Below are 17,930 nucleotides of genomic sequence, written 5' to 3'. Positions count from 1 at the left end.
AAAAAAAAAAAAAGAAAGAAAGAAAGAAAAAAAGGAAGGAAGGAAGGAAGGAAGGAAGGAAGGAAGGAAGGAAGGAAGGAAGGAGGGAAAGCTCACAAACATTTTTTAAAATGACATGAAGAAATGACCTTTGAGAGAACCACCAGAAGGCACAGCCAGCATTACCCACTTGCCAGAGATGGCTGAACAGCCTGAAAGAAACGGTAAATATGTGCTTCACGTTGACTTACGGTTCTTAACTTTAATTCTTCATTTTTTTAGTGAGGTTTTTGCCTTAAGGCACATGTGCTTGCCAGAAAGAGAGACGGTGAGAGGGAACGTGAGAAATACCCTCACTTGCAGGGATGGCCACAGCACAATTCCTTCTCCTCAAATTTTTTCCTGGGATCTTGGGCAGGCAACACACCCGGTGTGAATTTCAAGCCACCAGCTCCAGGACTCAACCATGGTCAGCCATGTGGGAGTCCAGGGATGTAACCGCTACGCTGTCTGCTGGCTCCTTAACCTTAATTCTTTGAGTCTAGGAACTATCTTGTTCTCCCAACTATGGAAGAAAATTAATTTTCTTACTTTGCCTATAGCAGCTCAGGTTGAATTTCTGTAACTTATTAAACTGAAAGAATCTTGATTAATACAAGTCTGTTGGTGTTAGGAGACAGTCTTCCATGAGGGTTTCACCTTTCTCCACCTCTTTAGAGCAGAGACACTGCCCTGTGTCCCTGTGTTCTCAGCAATGTTTGTACAGAGAATTGCCTCGGAAAATATAATGTCTCCTTCCAGAGCAAAGGAGAAGACATGCTTACTGCCCATTTTGAGATATTCTCAGGGCTAGGTGGTAATGCAGTAACACAACTGGGCCACATGGAAGAGGTCCTGAGTTGCTGTCCCAGGCCCTTCCTGAGTAAACTGGGCACATGAATGTGAACCTGTGACCCAGGCCCATGTCCTGGGTCAGCTGAGACTGGGTGGATCACTGGGTGAAGACCTATTGGAGGTGCTGTCCCCCTCTCTCTCTTTTTCTATCTATCTCTCATGGAAGAAATAAACTTTTTAAAACTTCTGATTACCAGAGCCAGCAGGTGTCATGATGATTAAGGTGCTGGACTCCCACATGGCTGACTGAAGTTGAGTCTTGGACCTGATGGCTTGAAAATCATGCCAGATATGTGTGCATACATGCCCAAAATTCCCAAAGGAGAAGAGGTCGCAGTGTGGCCATCCATCCCTGGGAAGTGACTTCTCACTCTCTTACTCTCTAAATCTGTCTCTCTCCTCTCTGGCAAGTGCACAGGCCTTATTATGGGGGTGGGGGTGGGGGGAAAAACAACTCTGTTTACCATAAACCAGGGATCGTCTCATATAACACAACCCTCTGCATGTGCAGGTATCTATCTAAGCTTATCTAGATCACTTCCAGGGTTCTGGAGTTTGAGGCAAGGGAATAGATACAGCTATTCTAAGGACCATGCTGTTTGTCATGGTATCAGGCATATGTGCACGCATGCCCAACATCCCCAAAGAAAAGAGAAATGAAGGAGAAGGGATTGCAACAAGACCGTGCCCATGAAGGGTGCTTTCTTGCTCTCCTACTATCTCGAGTACACATGCCCCATGGAAAAGAATTTAATTGTATGTATAAACTATGCAGAACTAAAGCATTCATAATCCTTCTGCTCCCTTCCTCTACCTCAGATACCAGCAAATCTTTACTGAGCCTCACCCACCCATGGTTTTCCTTGCTTTTCTACCTCTGGCTTCACAATAGCCTGTGCTGAGGTCTCTATGAATACCTAGGACCTCAAATTAGTTTTCTTTTTTTCATTCTTAAAGTCTTTTGGAGATGAGCTATGAAGTCTTCATACTGGTCTTCCTGTTAGTTCTGGCGTCTCAGCTTCTAAGTTTTGCTTTAGCTCAGCTCATTAGCTCAACAGCCCATCCTTTACTGAATAGTGCCTTAATTTACCTCCAGGAATCAGTGTGCTTCTAGACTTCCAACACATACCCCTCTCTGACCCATAAGTGCCAGCAAGAACCTTAAGTCTGGACAGTGGAGCCCTGGACACAACCCTGATCCAAATCACTAATTGATCTCCATCTCCTAGGTCTTGAACATGGGATTTGGAAGTTGCTGAAACTATTCCTTTGTCTCTGAGACTCATTACCCTCACCCACTCCATCCAGAGTCTTGAGAAACAGTTTCACCCCAATGTTGTAGAGACAAGGGCCGAATTCATGAGTAGGTGAGTATTTAAAGGAGAGAATATAATCCAGTGTAAACCTTGGACGTATTCTTAGTAGACATATATGCAAGGAGAGGAAATCTGTGTGTCTCAAAACCATTTGCACCCCTACTTACAATAACCAAGATACAGGAGAGAATGAATCCTGTCATTTGGGGTTAAATAGGAGAACCGGAAAGACATACTGCTAAGTGAAATGAAATGGAACAATTTTTTAAGAATTATTTATTGGGGACCAGCAGTTAGTATAATGGCTATGTCACTGGACTCCCACGTAGTCAACCGCAGTTCACGTACCGGACCCAGTGGCTTAAACTCACGCCAGGCGCGTGTGCGTGTGTGCCCAAGATCCCGAGAGGAGAATGGAGGAGAAGGGATTGCGGCGTGACCATCCTGGGGGGGTGATTTCTCGCTTTCTGTCTCTATGTCTCTCTCTGTCTGTCTGGCAAGCGCACGCACCCTATAGCGAAAACCTCTCCCAAAAAAAGAAAGAAAAATACCACATGCTCTCACTGTGGAAATCAACGAGAAAAAAAAAGTACTTCTTAGAAGCAGAGTGCTAGGTAAAATCTCTTTACAATCTAAATGATGCATAGCAATTTAATGTATGAATATTAATAAAAAGTACCAATATTTGCAGAATTAAAAAATAAATAAATAAATCTTGTAAAAATATATTTTAAAAAGAAAAAGAAAAACAACTACTCAAAGCTGAGAAGGTTGGAGGTGGTGGAATGATGTTGATTAATGGAAACAGGATTATAGATAGATAAGAGGAACAATTTCTAATGTTATAAAATATATTTGAGGGAATCTACAGTTAATAACAATTTACTGCATATCTCAGATAACTGAAAAGAAGGATTTTAAGTCTGTGACAAATGGTTGAGATGATTACCCTGATTTAATACATTGTATTCTTCTATTAAAAATAACATTGTGGGACCAGTAAATGGTGTGATGGTTACATTAATGGACACAGACCACTGCAATTTGAGTGTCTGACCCAGGGGCTTAAAACTCATGCCGGGTTTGTCCCATGACAAGATGAACCTCACAAGACCTACAGGAAAGTTTACCATCTGCCTTAAAACTTAAAATATGCCATCTGTTCATCAGAATAAAAGAGGACTAAAATATATCAGAGGGATTTTTTACCGTAAATAATAGTATTGAATATTTGCTTGAAAATAGTAGTGGTTACTTTGGTAGATGAGGTATGGAACCAGTAAGCCAAATTAAGAATAATTCAGTTCTTTTGGTATATATAAGTGTGTAACTTTTCAAAGCCAAGCACAAACCTGTTGAAAATATTTTTTTGTTAGTTGGTTTCTTAAAAAGACTAGGAAAAACAAAAAGGATGTATCTTTGAACGAAAATCTTTTAAGTTGGGACTCATGAGTCCTTTACTTGTTATTTTCTCTTGGATCATTGTTCACATTGAGTTGCTTTTGCTGTTTCAGCAAGTCCTTACTGAGTTTTGTGGAGAATAACATTATCCAAAAAAAATATAAAAAAAAAAAAAAAAAAAAAAAAAAAACCTCATGCCAGGCACATGTGTATGCATGTCCAAAATCCCAAGAGGTAAGTGGAGCAGAAGGGATGTGGCGTGGCCATCCCCCCTAGAGGATGATCTCTCACTTTCTGTCTCTCTATTGCTCTTTGTCTCTCTGGCAAGTGCACACGCCCTATAGCAAAAAAGAAAAAAAATCACACTGTACTCCACAAGCGTGTACAACTAGTATGTTAATAAAAATAAATTTAATATGGGACCAGCAGATGGTAATGGTCACATTGCTGGACTCCCATGCAGTCAACTGTGGTTTGAGTCCTGGAACCAGCAGTTTAAAACTCATGCTAGGTGCCTGTGTATACATGCCCAAAACTTTGAGAGGAAAATAGAGGAGAAGGGATTATGGCATGGCCATTCCCTTCAGGGGAGTGATTTATTATTTTCTATCTCTCTGTCTCTCTGTTCTCTGGCAAGTGCACAAGCCCAATAGTAAAAATCTCTCTGACATAAATAAATAAATAGACAAAATAATACATTTAATAGAAAAATGTTTTAACTATGGAGTATGAGCTAAAAATTTTTGATATGTAAAGTAAATGTTTGTGGAAAAATGTAAAAATAAATAAATAAAGCCTCAAGAAAAAAAAAAGAAAAATGTTTTAAAATAAGATTGTGTAGGACAATTAGACAATAGAAAGAGAATTGAGAAAGGGATAAAGAGGGATAAAGAAGTCAAAAGAGGGGCTGGCTTCATGGCCTGGTGGTTAAGGAAGTCTGATTCGATATGGCTGACAATTCAAATCTCTGCCCCCAGAGGACTGAAAAAATCATCCCAGCATGTGCACATGGACTCCAAATCCTGATAGGATGGAGAAATGCAAGAGAAGGGACTGCATCATGACCATACCCCACTGGGGGCGGGGGGGTAAGGGAGTGCTTTCTCTCTCTCTCTCTCACTGTCTCTGTCTCTGTCTCTGGTGAGTGCACACACCCACAGTTGATCCAGGACTAGGCATCCACTAGAACCAGCCACCAACCCCTTCCCTAAGAATCTGGAGTCAGGCTGGTTCTGATATGCCCCCAGAACCTGCTGCTGCAGATGACAGTCGGATAGGTGGGCTGAGGGCTGGGTGAATGAGGAAGAAAGAAAGGGCTGGGGGACCGAGAGGGCCCAGGCACACTGAGTTCAAAGGCCAGCTGCAGCCCTGGCTTTGGGCTCCAGCAGATATCACTGACCATTTATTGGAGCTACCTCTGGTCACAATCATGTCTATGAAGTGACCAACGAATGGAAATAAACGTCTACCTTGTAACGATGCTAGAATGTCTCGACAGAAGATAAGTTAACTTTCTAAGAACTGAGGTGGAAAACAAGCCAGAATCTGTGATTACATATCATTATCCAAAGCTATATTTATGACCCTTTAATCCATTAAAGCAAGCCCTCAATTATTCATCTGAAATCACAGAACGCAGGCTGAGGTTGCTATCAGTCACCTCCGTGATGGAAACCCCTCTCCCTCCTGAATGGGTAATGATTAACGGCATGATACAGAAAGAAAAAATAAATACACACTGTCTACAATATAGCTTTGAAGTGTATTTAAAGGCTCCTTCAACTTTGCTTTGTTATGTTTCTTTGTCTATTTAGGATTGCCTTGACCATTCAGTATCTTTTGTGAACTTTTCAAATTTTAGAATTATTTCCTCTATAACTGCAAAGCCAGGCACACAGATATTATAGGTGTTACTTATATGTGGAGGCTAGAATGTATCTAGTAATAATAGTGGGTTACAGGGCCATCGGGTTGCATGATAGTTAGGGTACTGGAATCTCACAAGTCTGACAGAAGTTCCAGTCCCAGATTTGGGACAGCTTCAGTCCTGGCTTGAAAAAATCATTCCTGGTGCATGTACATATGTGCCCAAAATTGAGAGGGGAATGGAGGAAAAGGGATTACAGCATGGCCATTCCCTTCAGGGGGGTGATTTATTATTTTCTATCTCTCTGTCTCTCTGTTCTCTGGCAAGTGCACAAGCCCAATAGTAAAAATCTCTCTGACATAAATAAATAAATAGACAAAATAATACATTTAATAGAAAAATGTTTTAACTATGGAGTATGAGCTAAAAATTTTTGATATGTAAAGTAAATGTTTGTGGAAAAATGTAAAAATAAATAAATAAAGCCTCAAGAAAAAAAAAAGAAAAATGTTTTAAAATAAGATTGTGTAGGACAATTAGACAATAGAAAGAGAATTGAGAAAGGGATAAAGAGGGATAAAGAAGTCAAAAGAGGGGCTGGCTTCATGGCCTGGTGGTTAAGGAAGTCTGATTCGATATGGCTGACAATTCAAATCTCTGCCCCCAGAGGACTGAAAAAATCATCCCAGCATGTGCACATGGACTCCAAATCCTGATAGGATGGAGAAATGCAAGAGAAGGGACTGCATCATGACCATACCCCACTGGGGGCGGGGGGGTAAGGGAGTGCTTTCTCTCTCTCTCTCTCACTGTCTCTGTCTCTGTCTCTGGTGAGTGCACACACCCACAGTTGATCCAGGACTAGGCATCCACTAGAACCAGCCACCAACCCCTTCCCTAAGAATCTGGAGTCAGGCTGGTTCTGATATGCCCCCAGAACCTGCTGCTGCAGATGACAGTCGGATAGGTGGGCTGAGGGCTGGGTGAATGAGGAAGAAAGAAAGGGCTGGGGGACCGAGAGGGCCCAGGCACACTGAGTTCAAAGGCCAGCTGCAGCCCTGGCTTTGGGCTCCAGCAGATATCACTGACCATTTATTGGAGCTACCTCTGGTCACAATCATGTCTATGAAGTGACCAACGAATGGAAATAAACGTCTACCTTGTAACGATGCTAGAATGTCTCGACAGAAGATAAGTTAACTTTCTAAGAACTGAGGTGGAAAACAAGCCAGAATCTGTGATTACATATCATTATCCAAAGCTATATTTATGACCCTTTAATCCATTAAAGCAAGCCCTCAATTATTCATCTGAAATCACAGAACGCAGGCTGAGGTTGCTATCAGTCACCTCCGTGATGGAAACACCTCTCCCTCCTGAATGGGTAATGATTAACGGCATGATACAGAAAGAAAAAATAAATACACACTGTCTACAGGAATTAATTATACAACCTACATGAAGGTCATTAGTCTGCTTGCAAAATTCTTCATAATCCCGGTCAAAATCTAGTTTCCGCTGGTCTAAGAAATCGTATTCCTTTTTCTTTATGGTCAACACGATGCTCTGAAATATTATAAAAGAAAGACAAGATTTCAATATTTTGCATTACTCGACTATTCTGAACCTGAAATGTAAAACCTTACAATCATTCCCAAAAAATCCATTGAAAGGAAGCTGTATTTCTTCAATTATTCCCATTGCTTAGTCCTTATTACTTTATAGACAATGTAGTATTACTGAACTGCCTTCAAAGAAATCACGTCCAAACCATTTTCATGAGATTTTACATACTTCTAAAGAAAAATAAAATAAATGAGAGGTGTTTTCTCTAAAAGTTTCTTATTAATCACATCTGAAAATATTAAAAGGAAGCTTGCAGTAGAATTTACGAAAACACTCTTCCTTGGGAAGTTTAAATCTTCTCAGAAAATAAATAAGGCATTAATGGGACACACACAATGTAGGAAGAAAGTAATGTTATAATAATCTAGAGATGGAATGTTATCTTCCAAGCCTCAAATGTCTTAAATAAAATGTCAGACCACAAACTACCACTTTAAAACTCTCTAGAATTAATTGCTTCCCACTGCCCTGCAAAGCTGCAGTCTGTGACTACAAAAGAACAAATTAGGCAATTCATCTCCTTGAAAATACTATTATCAGAAGTTTTGTTTGCGCTGAATAATGAGCTGTAATGCTCTGTGATCATTCGTAACCAGATACTAAGCCATCCTCAAACTCAGGTGCCCACGTTGTTGACAGAGGCATATAATTTTTATGAAGAATGTTGGGCCTCCTTCTACAATCTCCTCTTCAAAGTCATTTCCATTTAAATATCAATTCAAACCTCTCAACAGACAAAAGTGTCTAAACTGTAGAACTTCTTGAATCAAGTTCACTCGTTAAAGTGACCTGCTCTTGAGTGCTGGGAAACCACAACACGAGTTATGGTTATTGTATGTACTCAAAGGGGGCTTCAAAAAGTTTACTTTGGTGCAAAACCATTTTGCAATCCATGCGTAACTTTTTCATCATATGCATTTTCCATGAAATTTAAAGGTTTAGAAGAGCTTGGGGATGTTTATGGTCGCTGCTGCACATGCATGCAACGGAGACTCAGAGAAAAAGCAACCTCGACAGGGTCTCATCATACCACAATCCCCTTTCCCAGACCTCAGCTCCTCAGGATCCTGGGTACCCATGCAAGCCCAGCCTGCTTTCAGGCTGACCTGGAGATCTAAACCTCCATCAGCCAAGTGGTCTCCAGTTTTGCAGAGAACTGCATTTCCACTGCAGCACAGTGGCTTGACCATCCATGAACCTTTTGAAGATCCACTTGTGTGTGTGTGTGTGTATTTTTAATTTCCATAGGTCTCTGTATCTTTTAAATTGCTGTGTTAAAATGTAGTAATATAGCTTTTCCATGCTTCTTTGAGAAGTTTTATGTAGAGAGTGTGTGTGTGTGTGTGTGTGTGTGTGTGTGTGTGTGTATTTTTATAAAAACCCACACACACACACACACACACACACACACTCTCTACATAAAACTTCTCAAAGAAGCATGGAAAAGCTATATTACTACATTTTAACACAGCAATTTAAAAGATACAGAGACCTATGGAAATCTTGCTCCAAGATTGAGTTTATGGTCATTCAAGAGTAATAAATATTAAAATTGTTCATTGTGACCTTTAAACCAACTATTCAAATCTATTTAATCATTTACTTGATAAATATTTATTCCATACCTGTAAGGTGCCAGTCAACTCTGAAGGTACAGGAACATACAGAACAGAAAAAAAGAAATGTCCCTGCCCTGAGGTAATTTACATAATTGCTAGAGGACAAGGGATCAGAAAATAAGTGAGCCACAAAGAAATAAAGCTGATAGTTTTAGACAGTAATAAAATGGATAATGTGACAAATAATGACTGAGGTAAAGCCGAGGTCAAAGAAAACTTAATCAAGAAGGTTACTTAAATATGATCTGGAGAAGCCAGAGAGCAGCTAGCAGTAATACAACTCATTCAAAATAAAAAATAAAGTGTCGGCAGGTGGTGCAGACTCCTGCATGGCTGACGACGGTTTGAGTCCCGGACCTGGCAACTTGCTTTCTCATTTTCCCTTTCTCTCTCCCTCTCTCCCTTTATCTCTCTCTCTGTTCAAATTAAAAAATAATAACAAATAAAATAAATCTTTAAAAAGTAAAAAGTAAATTCCAAACTGAAAAATAAATGGATGTATTGCCTGTCTTGGAAAACTGTCCCTTGTAGATTATTCTCCTTGCATATTACACACGGCACCCCTTAAATGTTCTATGCTATATAAAGGACTTCTCTTTTTCTCTCCCAAAACCTGGTACACTAACAAGATAAAAAAGTGTCCTTCTATTGTCCTAAATTGTTACTATACAAAAATTAATATGTGGAACTAAATTATATGATCCTTTTCTAATTCAAGTAAAAAAAAAAGTTTTAGTGTCACTGTCCCCAAACAAGGGGAAAAATTTACTATATCCACATTAGGAATTTTGTTGTATAATTTTCCTTATATATTAATGTTTTCTTTATTTATAATAGAGTGCACACAAATTAAAAACACAGTGTGTGTGTGTGTGTGTGTGTGTGTGAGAGAGAGAGAGAGAGAGGAGCACCTTCCTCCACAAGGTCCGATCACACAACTACCCCCTCCCTCCAAACCTCCAACAATCCTCCAGCCTGTTGGACTCAGGCATTAATGCAGGTGCCAAGTGTGTCTCAGGACCACTGGACCAGAGATCCAAACAGCAGTCACTGCGTGGAATTTATCTTCTCTTGAGCAGCACATTATCCTTGCTCCGTGGAGCTGGCTCTATACTAAGAATTTAAGATACATTTTGTTTTGCAGATTGTTTTTAAAAAAATTATTAAAATGTTATTAAATCACTGTGCCCACTTTCAGAACTAAGATTTGTCATACAGGTACCCTCTCAAGATAGAGCAGTTAAAGCAGGCGGTGTGGTAGTCAAGGCACTGGATTCCACATGGCTGACTCTGTGATTGAATCTGGACCTGGCAGCCTGAAAAACACACCAGATGTAAGTGTGTGTGTGCCCAAAATCCTGAGAGGAGAATGGAGGAAAAGAGAATGAGGCTTAGCCATTCCCACCCCCAGGACAGGGTGGGGCAGATTTCTCCTTTTCCCTATTTGTCTTTCTCTGTGTCTCTCCAGTGAGCACATGTGCAATAATAATAATAATAATTATCAAAATAAATAGAAATATTACAACTAAAATAAAATCTGGTTGGCCCAGCCACAGTGGCTTACACTGCTAAGATGCTGTGCTCTGCAAATTGAAAAAAAATAAAATCTGGTTGGCCCAGCCACAGTGGTTTACACTAAGATGCTGTGCTCTGCAAACTGAAAGCATGTAGGAGGCCCTGGTTTGATTTCTGGTCCAACCTAGAGGCCAGACACATAGGCATATACCTGTAATCTCAGTAATTCAGAAGGCTGAGGCAGGCAGGTGCTAGATCAAGGCTGGCCTGGCCAACATAGCAAGACCTGATTTTAAAAAAATCTCAGTGTGATGGCATACCCCTGTAGTTCCTACTGGAGGCTGAGGCAGCTAGATGGTTGTATGGTAAGACCTTACTTTAAAAAATAATAATAATCTGCAATCCCACCAGCAGAGTAAGAGAGTTCTCCTTTTACCACACCCTCACCAGGACTGTTCATTTTTTGTTTTTTGAATCTTAGTCATTCTGACTAGGGTTAGGTGGTATCTCATTGTTGTTTTGATCTGCATTTCCCTTACAATGAGGGATGTTAATATATACCAAGTGTCCGCACTCTATGACTGAAACTAATTGGCTAAAGGATATAGAAACATAGTATATAGTTATAAATACAAGATATAGTGTGTGTGAAAGAGGAGGGTCTGAGGAAGGACATTTAGAAGAAAAATAGGGAGGCAAAGATTAATGGCACAGAGAAATGTGGTATTATCTGTTGAAGATATTTTGTAGTTTTATCAACTGTACTAGGGAGAAATGTTCACCTGTTGAAATACCCATTTTGTAAGCCAAATAATGTGATTGAATGTATGGAAGAAAATGAAATTTAAAAATTTTTAAAAATATAAATAAATAATAATCTGATCCTTTATATTTTTTAACATGTGTCCAAATGAAATATGTAAACACAGAGCTAACTATATGCCACTCAGAACTTGACAGAAGCTGGTGCCTGACACGTGATATAGTCCTCATTAAATACTTGTTGCATGAATAAATGAAACAAGTCATACTGAAATATTTTTCTTCTGATACTAATGAAAATGCTTTTTCTTAATGCTGACTAATTTTGGACTATTGGGAAGTCATTCTTATAACCACATATTCTTATAATCACACACCATAATTCTCAAATAAATCTGTCCTATTGCTAAGAAGTCATGAGGTTACATCTTACATTGTGAACTGATGGTTTGAATAATGCTAGGTATAATTATTTTCATAAAATATTGAAGTTTCATTACGGATAATGGTAGCAAAAACAGTTTTAAAGTATAATACCTGGTATTTAGTGACCATGTCTTCCAGCCCTTCAATTTTGGAATCTTGCAGGACTGAGTATGTCTTGAAGGTAGTAAAGATATCCATTATCTTAGCAAGGCGTCGGTGGAATGTTTCAAATTTCCCAAAAATATACATCTCACTAAATTCAAATTGTTTTTCATGTGGATCCTGTTTAAGTTTTTGTTTTGTCTTGTGAAAGTAGTGCTGATATTCCTTCAAATTGAAAACCAACATATAAGAGACCATAGCAAAAATATCAACCTCTTTTTTTTAAGTGAAAGACACAACAAAATTAGGATAAAACTGGCAGCCTTTTCACAGTTTCGTGTCTCTGCATTTACTCATCCACCAGCCTCTAGCATCATCTTTTCCCATCCAGCAATCTAGAAAACTCCAGAGCTCACTTTTGGGAATAGCATATTCTCTACCTCCCCATTCATCTATACAATATTTAAGGAAAATGACCTCATTTTAGTTAATGTTGTATTTCTAGCACCTAGCATGCTACGGACATAGTAAACCCCCAACAAGGATAGAGTAAGTGAATAAGTTTTCTGGGAAGGATTATTAACACTCAATTTTTGTAACAGTAAAGAACTACTCTTCTTAAGGGGCTGGGTGGTGGTACTGCAGTAACACAATCCTCTGCAAGGCTGTCCCCCCTAAGAAGGTTCCAGACTACATCCTAATGCCTCCCTGAACATCTGGGCACACACATGCCAATACTCCAAGGCTGCCAGAATCCAGGGATGGATGACAGCCTGAAGACCCTGTTAGGTTGTCTATTTCTCTGTTTCTCTGTCTCTCTTGTTGCTGGAAGAAAGAAACTTAGAATTAAAAAATGAATGACTGCCCTTGTTGGCAGCCAATAACATGAGAGTTGAAAAAAGATTTAAAATGGCCTCAGCAAAAATAGCATAGAAATGATAAAACGACTCATTATATTACCAAGCTGACCATTACCTGCTTAAGTTTAACTGCAGAGAGTATTTTCTCCACAACAACATCCTGTGGCTGGCTCCAGATGGAAGCAGTTCCATTGTTGGTAATATAGGCTTTACATGCAGATATCATCTGGTTGGTCACCTGGAATTTTCCAGTAGAATCATGGTAAGGACAAAGGCCAGACAATGGTGCAGTTGGAAAGCACAAGAGTCTGCAAGGTAATCCCACATTAGAAGGTTCCGGGTTCAAGTCCAGAGACCTTCCTGAGTATACCAGGCACGTGCTTGCAGAACAACTCAGGGCTGGCTGAAGGCTGGGATGGATCATGGAGGCACGACCCTGTCATGGGTTCTCTCTCTCTCTCAGAAGAAGAAATAAAACCTTTTTAAAAATATATATGTTGAGTACATAAAATAGCTACGGATTATAAATTCAACTAACGTGTCTTTAACTCTTCTATTTCTGAGTTCACAACCTGTGAATTTAAGCCTTGGGTCTTCTTTATTCTCTCACAGATATGATCAAGCACCTTTTTTTTGAGGGGGAGGAAGAGGTTCTTTTGCTATAGGATGCATGATGCGTGCATGCACTCACCAGAAGGCAGAGACAGACAGAGAGCTAGAAAGCAAGAAATCATCCCCCAGGGGGATGGTCACACTGCAATCCATTCTCCTCTCAGGATCTTGGGCACACATGCACATGCACCTGGCATAAGTTAAGCCACCAGGTCGAGGACTCGAACCGAGGTCAACTACATGGGAGTCAAGCGACATAGCCCTTACACCAACTGCTGGTCCCTCAAGCACTTATTTTTAATACTGTCAAAATCCTTTGTGGAATCACAGACTTGAAAACACCACAGACAATCCACGATTCAGGCCACCATGCTTATGCAGGATGAATGTCTTAACCAAGGAAGGATTCACTTCTTACCCAAAAGCTGGTGAGTTTCCCCAGTCTCCGTAGGTAGCCTGCTCCAGTACATAATTCACAGTTTAAATGTGCTACTGAAAGGCTGTCCACCCTGACCTCATGCCACTGCAGTCCGCAGTGAAAATGTCAAAGGAGGCACAGAGAGAAGAGTAAAGCTAATGTGTGAAATGGCTAACATTCTGTTTATCCCTCCAAACACCACATTCTTTAACTGTGGTGGCTCAGGCGATGGGATACCACCATGCAATGCTGAGGCCAAGTGGAGAGAATTCCTACAGTGGGAAACTTTGTCAAGGGTGTCTGTCTGTCTGTCTCTCTGCATAAATAAACTTTTTAAAAAGGGGCCACTAAATGACTGTACTGCATGTACAGAATAAGATGCCTGGGATTTGCAATGCAAGGGGTGGGGCAGGGAAAATGGGATGGGCCTTGTATTGACAGTGATCAGGGGACATACACAGTGGGGGTCAGTACACAAGTATCCTTTGGAACCTGTTTTGAATGTTCCATAGTGAAAGGTTGTTACTCATTAGATAAACGGTGGTCTGCCAATTTTATCTAAATCAAGTCATTCAAATAATACACATGAAATCTAGATTAACATATTTTATGACTTTTGAGCCTCATTTTCCCAGGGAACATCTCTCACATCCCCCAACCCTAATGTATAGCATTTTGTGTTGTTTTGATTTTTTTTTTTAATTTTTGCCAGAGAACGTGTATACTCACTGGAGAGAGAGAGAAAGTGAGAAAGCATTCCCCACGGGGGACGATCACATCACATTCTTTTTTCCTCCATTTCTCCCTCCTTTTAGGATTTTTTGGGCACACACATCCCCAGTGTGTTTTTCAAGTCACTGGGTCCAATACTCAAACCGGGTGGTTGGCCATGTGAGATCCAGCTAGCTTAACCACCACCCCACTGGCTGGCCCACTAATGTATTTAAAGGACAAAGCAGACATCCCTCCTCTCCAGCTGAATTACCTACAGGAAAGCAGCTTCTCATCGAACTCCTAGGACTGGATGTCTCTCTCTGTCCCCAGGAAGAGCCTCCTGAATACTGCATTAGGATTCAGAACACGAGTCTCAATGAATCAAAACTCCTGTATTTAAATTTTTTGCCTTGATAATGAAAACGTCATTTACTTCCTAGAGACTGTTCAAAGTGGGAATAGCAACAGTGCTTACGAGTTAGGACATAAGGTTTAAACATCGTTATGTTTTTTGGCAGAATCATTATAATTGCTTTATAGATTACCAGAATGTAGCAAGTGGTTTTTATTACCATGATTACTATTCTAATAATACCAAGTAAACAACTGTGGCATCAAATAAATTTGGAACAGTGGCATAGAAAATATGAAGCAAGAGATAGCAGTTAAATATAGTTTTACTTAATTAAAATTTACCCAACAGGAATAAATGATGTGCTAAAGAACATAAGGAAAGAAATCACAAAAAGAATTTTTAAATTTTTATTATATAAATAACAAAATATTTATTATTATAATCATGATTGACTAGAATCAGTCTCTCATGTAAATTTAATTCTGTACCTATTAATATACTAACTTTTTAAAAGAATTATTTGTATTTATGGGACCAGCAAATGGCATAATGGCTACATCTCTAGACACACACAGTTGGAGTCCCAGACCCGGTGATTTAAAACTCACACCAGGTACGTGTGCATGCATACCCAAAATCCTGAGAGAAGAATGGAGGAGAAGGGAATTCAGTGTGGCCACCTTCCCTAGGGGATGATTTCTCTCTTTCTGTCTGCCTCTCTGGTGAACACATACAACCTATAGCAAAAATCTCTTTAAAAAAAAAGAATTATTTTAATTTTATTTATCATTTTTTTTACTTTGATATAAGGCAAATGAGCTCACCAGAGAAAGCAAGAAAGCAAGCTGCCAGGTTCAGGACTTGAACTGCAGTCGGCCATGCAGGAGTCCAATACCTTAACCATGGTGCCACCTGCTGGCCCTCCCAATAGACTTTTTTTAAAACTACCAGATACATAGACAGACTGTGCTAATGTGGTCATTTTGATTACAAAAAAGTTACCATTAGCAAAGAAACGTGACTGTGGACTCTGCATCGTGCACTTACCTTTACAAACAGAGACGTGATCCTCTCAGAGGTGTTATAGTAATGAGAGATACTGTAGATCATTTTAATTGCATTTATAAGTGTAGGAATAGCATCAATCATGGATATCTGGAAGGTGCCAAAAATGTTTTTAGGGAGAAAAAATCAAATTCAGTCAAATTCTAATTACAATAGCCTACTTACCCCTTAATTAGAATAAAGTTGAAGAGATTTTTAAAGTGTTATAATATCATCTAATGTTTTACATGAATACATTTATTGACAATTTTGTTTTTACTATTTTAGTCATATATGGTTCATCACATGTTGTTTCATAGGAAAAAATACTAACTTTCTATTAATGACAATCATCAGAAAGTTAATTATTAACAGCTATTATTAACTATTAGTAATAATTAGTATTATTTTTAAAAAAACAGGCACTTCATAAAGATAAAGCAAACATTAATCAATGACTTTTTTTCAGTTTTTTTAAGAGATTTTTGCTATAGCATGTGTGCACTTGCCAGAGAGAGAAAGAGCAAAAGACAGAGACAGAAAGTGAGAAATCACCTCCCAGAGGAGATGGCCATGCCACAATCCCTTTCTCCTCTATTCTCCTCTCAGATCTTGGGCACAGATGCACACATGCCTGGCAGGAGATTTAAGCCCCGTGTCTAAGGCTCAAACTGTAGTTAACTACATGGGAGTCCAGCGACATAACCATTACGTCAACTGCTGGTCCTTCCATTTTTTTAAGAGGTTTTGCCTTAGGGCATGTGCACTTGCCAGAGAGAGAGAAAAAGACAGATACAGTGAGGAAAAGTGAGAAATCACTCCCCAGGGGGGATGGTTATGCTGCAATTCCTCCTCCTTCATTCATTTCCAGGGATCTTGGGCACATAAGCACACACACCTGGTGAGAATTTCAAGCCACCAGGTCCAGGACTCGAACCACAGTCAGCCCTGTGGGAGTCCAGCAACATAACCATTATGCCATCTGCTGGCCCCAGTCAATAACTTTTTTTTTCCATAGGCACATGCACTTGCAAGAGAGAGAAAATGAAAAAGGACCCTCACCCCCCAGAGGGTGAGGGTGATCTACATAGTAATCCCTTCTCCTTCTCCACTCTCTTCTCAGGATTTTGGGCATGCACGCACAAGAACACAGAATGTTTCTCAAGCTGTTGGGTCCAGGACTCAAACCACACAGTCAGTCATGTGAGATCCAACTGCCTTAACCTTCATGCCACTTGCTAGCCCTAGCTGATAACTTTTTCCACAGTTCTTCAGATTATATTGGGTTGTCAGAAAAGTCCTGATGCATTTTTGAATAGAAAAAATATGTCATGCCCTTTCTGACAGGTCCAATACTCCAGAATGCCCATTGCAATATGTAATGAAAAATGTAATATGCAAATAAATGTTTTCAAAATATAACATCCCATCTATATTTTTGATAGATAATAGATTAGAGATAGACATAGAAATAGAGAGATGTGTGCATGTATATGTTATATGAATATATTTTTTTTCCCTGAGAATAAACAGGCATTTGGAAGACCTTTCTAATAGACTTTAGTATCTATGAAATGAAATTCAACACTTAATCCATTTAGCATAGAAAGAAGGGTCATCAGGAGATGGAATGAGCAGAAATCTCAACTCACAGGATCACTGCTGTACAAAGGGTCGCAACATTTTTCAAGTGTGTACAAGTATTTCACATTGTCCTTTGCTTCATTGGCTGCATCAGTGATTCGAATGTCAGTCTCCCTCCAAATCTGAGCACAATACAGAAAAGCAATTTTAACACAATTATTAACAGAGGAACTTCCAAAACAATAGCTGCTGAGAGTCACTGCAAGTCCCTCAGGTTGGATTTTCAATTTATTCTGTGCATGTTACATAAACCTGAATCCAGCAGGGTGATAGCTGGTGCTGTATTGGAGAGCATCTTACAATTTTTCATGGGATCAGCAGGTGGCATAATGGTTACATCACTGGACTCCCACATAGTTGACCACAGTTCAAGTCCTGGACCTGGTGGCTTAAAACTCATGCCAGTACATGTGAGTGCATGCCCAAATTCATGATAAGAGAAAAGAGGAGAAGGGATTGTAGCATGTCCATCCCCCCGAGGGTGATTTCTCACTTTGTATCTCTCTGTCTCCCTCTATCTCTTTGGCAAATGCACGTGGCCTATAGTAAATATCTCTCTAAAAAAAAAAATTCACAAAAGTTTTTAAGCCTCTCCAGGGCTTTCCTTAAAAAATACCCTTATCCTTAAAACAGATAAGGACAGGACAAGGAAGGAAAACTATAGACCAATATCCCTGATGAATATAGATGCAAAGATTCTCAACAAGATACTAGCAAATCATATCCAACAACTTATAAAAAAGATTATACATCATGATCAGGTAGGCTTTATTCCA

At 39.6% G+C, this 17,930-nt stretch overlaps 1 protein-coding gene across 1 annotated transcript in view; it reads right to left on the bottom strand.

The window, feature by feature from the left end:
* DNAH5 (dynein axonemal heavy chain 5) overlaps positions 1-17,930 on the bottom strand; it is a 306,494-nt gene that overhangs the window by 217,158 nt on the left and 71,406 nt on the right. Inside the window, exons 12-16 of the mRNA XM_027767025.1 lie at positions 17,163-17,276; positions 15,514-15,621; positions 12,483-12,605; positions 11,517-11,732; positions 6,916-7,023 (exon numbers count right to left, since the gene is read on the bottom strand). Of these exons, the coding sequence (XP_027622826.1) occupies positions 6,916-7,023; positions 11,517-11,732; positions 12,483-12,605; positions 15,514-15,621; positions 17,163-17,276 (669 nt within the window). The remainder of the gene's footprint in view (positions 1-6,915; positions 7,024-11,516; positions 11,733-12,482; positions 12,606-15,513; positions 15,622-17,162; positions 17,277-17,930) is intronic.

Source organism: Tupaia chinensis, unplaced genomic scaffold (assembly GCF_000334495.1).
Source record: "Tupaia chinensis unplaced genomic scaffold, TupChi_1.0 Scaffold143836_2, whole genome shotgun sequence".
NCBI classification, from domain to species: domain Eukaryota; kingdom Metazoa; phylum Chordata; class Mammalia; order Scandentia; family Tupaiidae; genus Tupaia; species Tupaia belangeri.
This window is presented reverse-complemented; position numbering and strand designations above follow the sequence as displayed.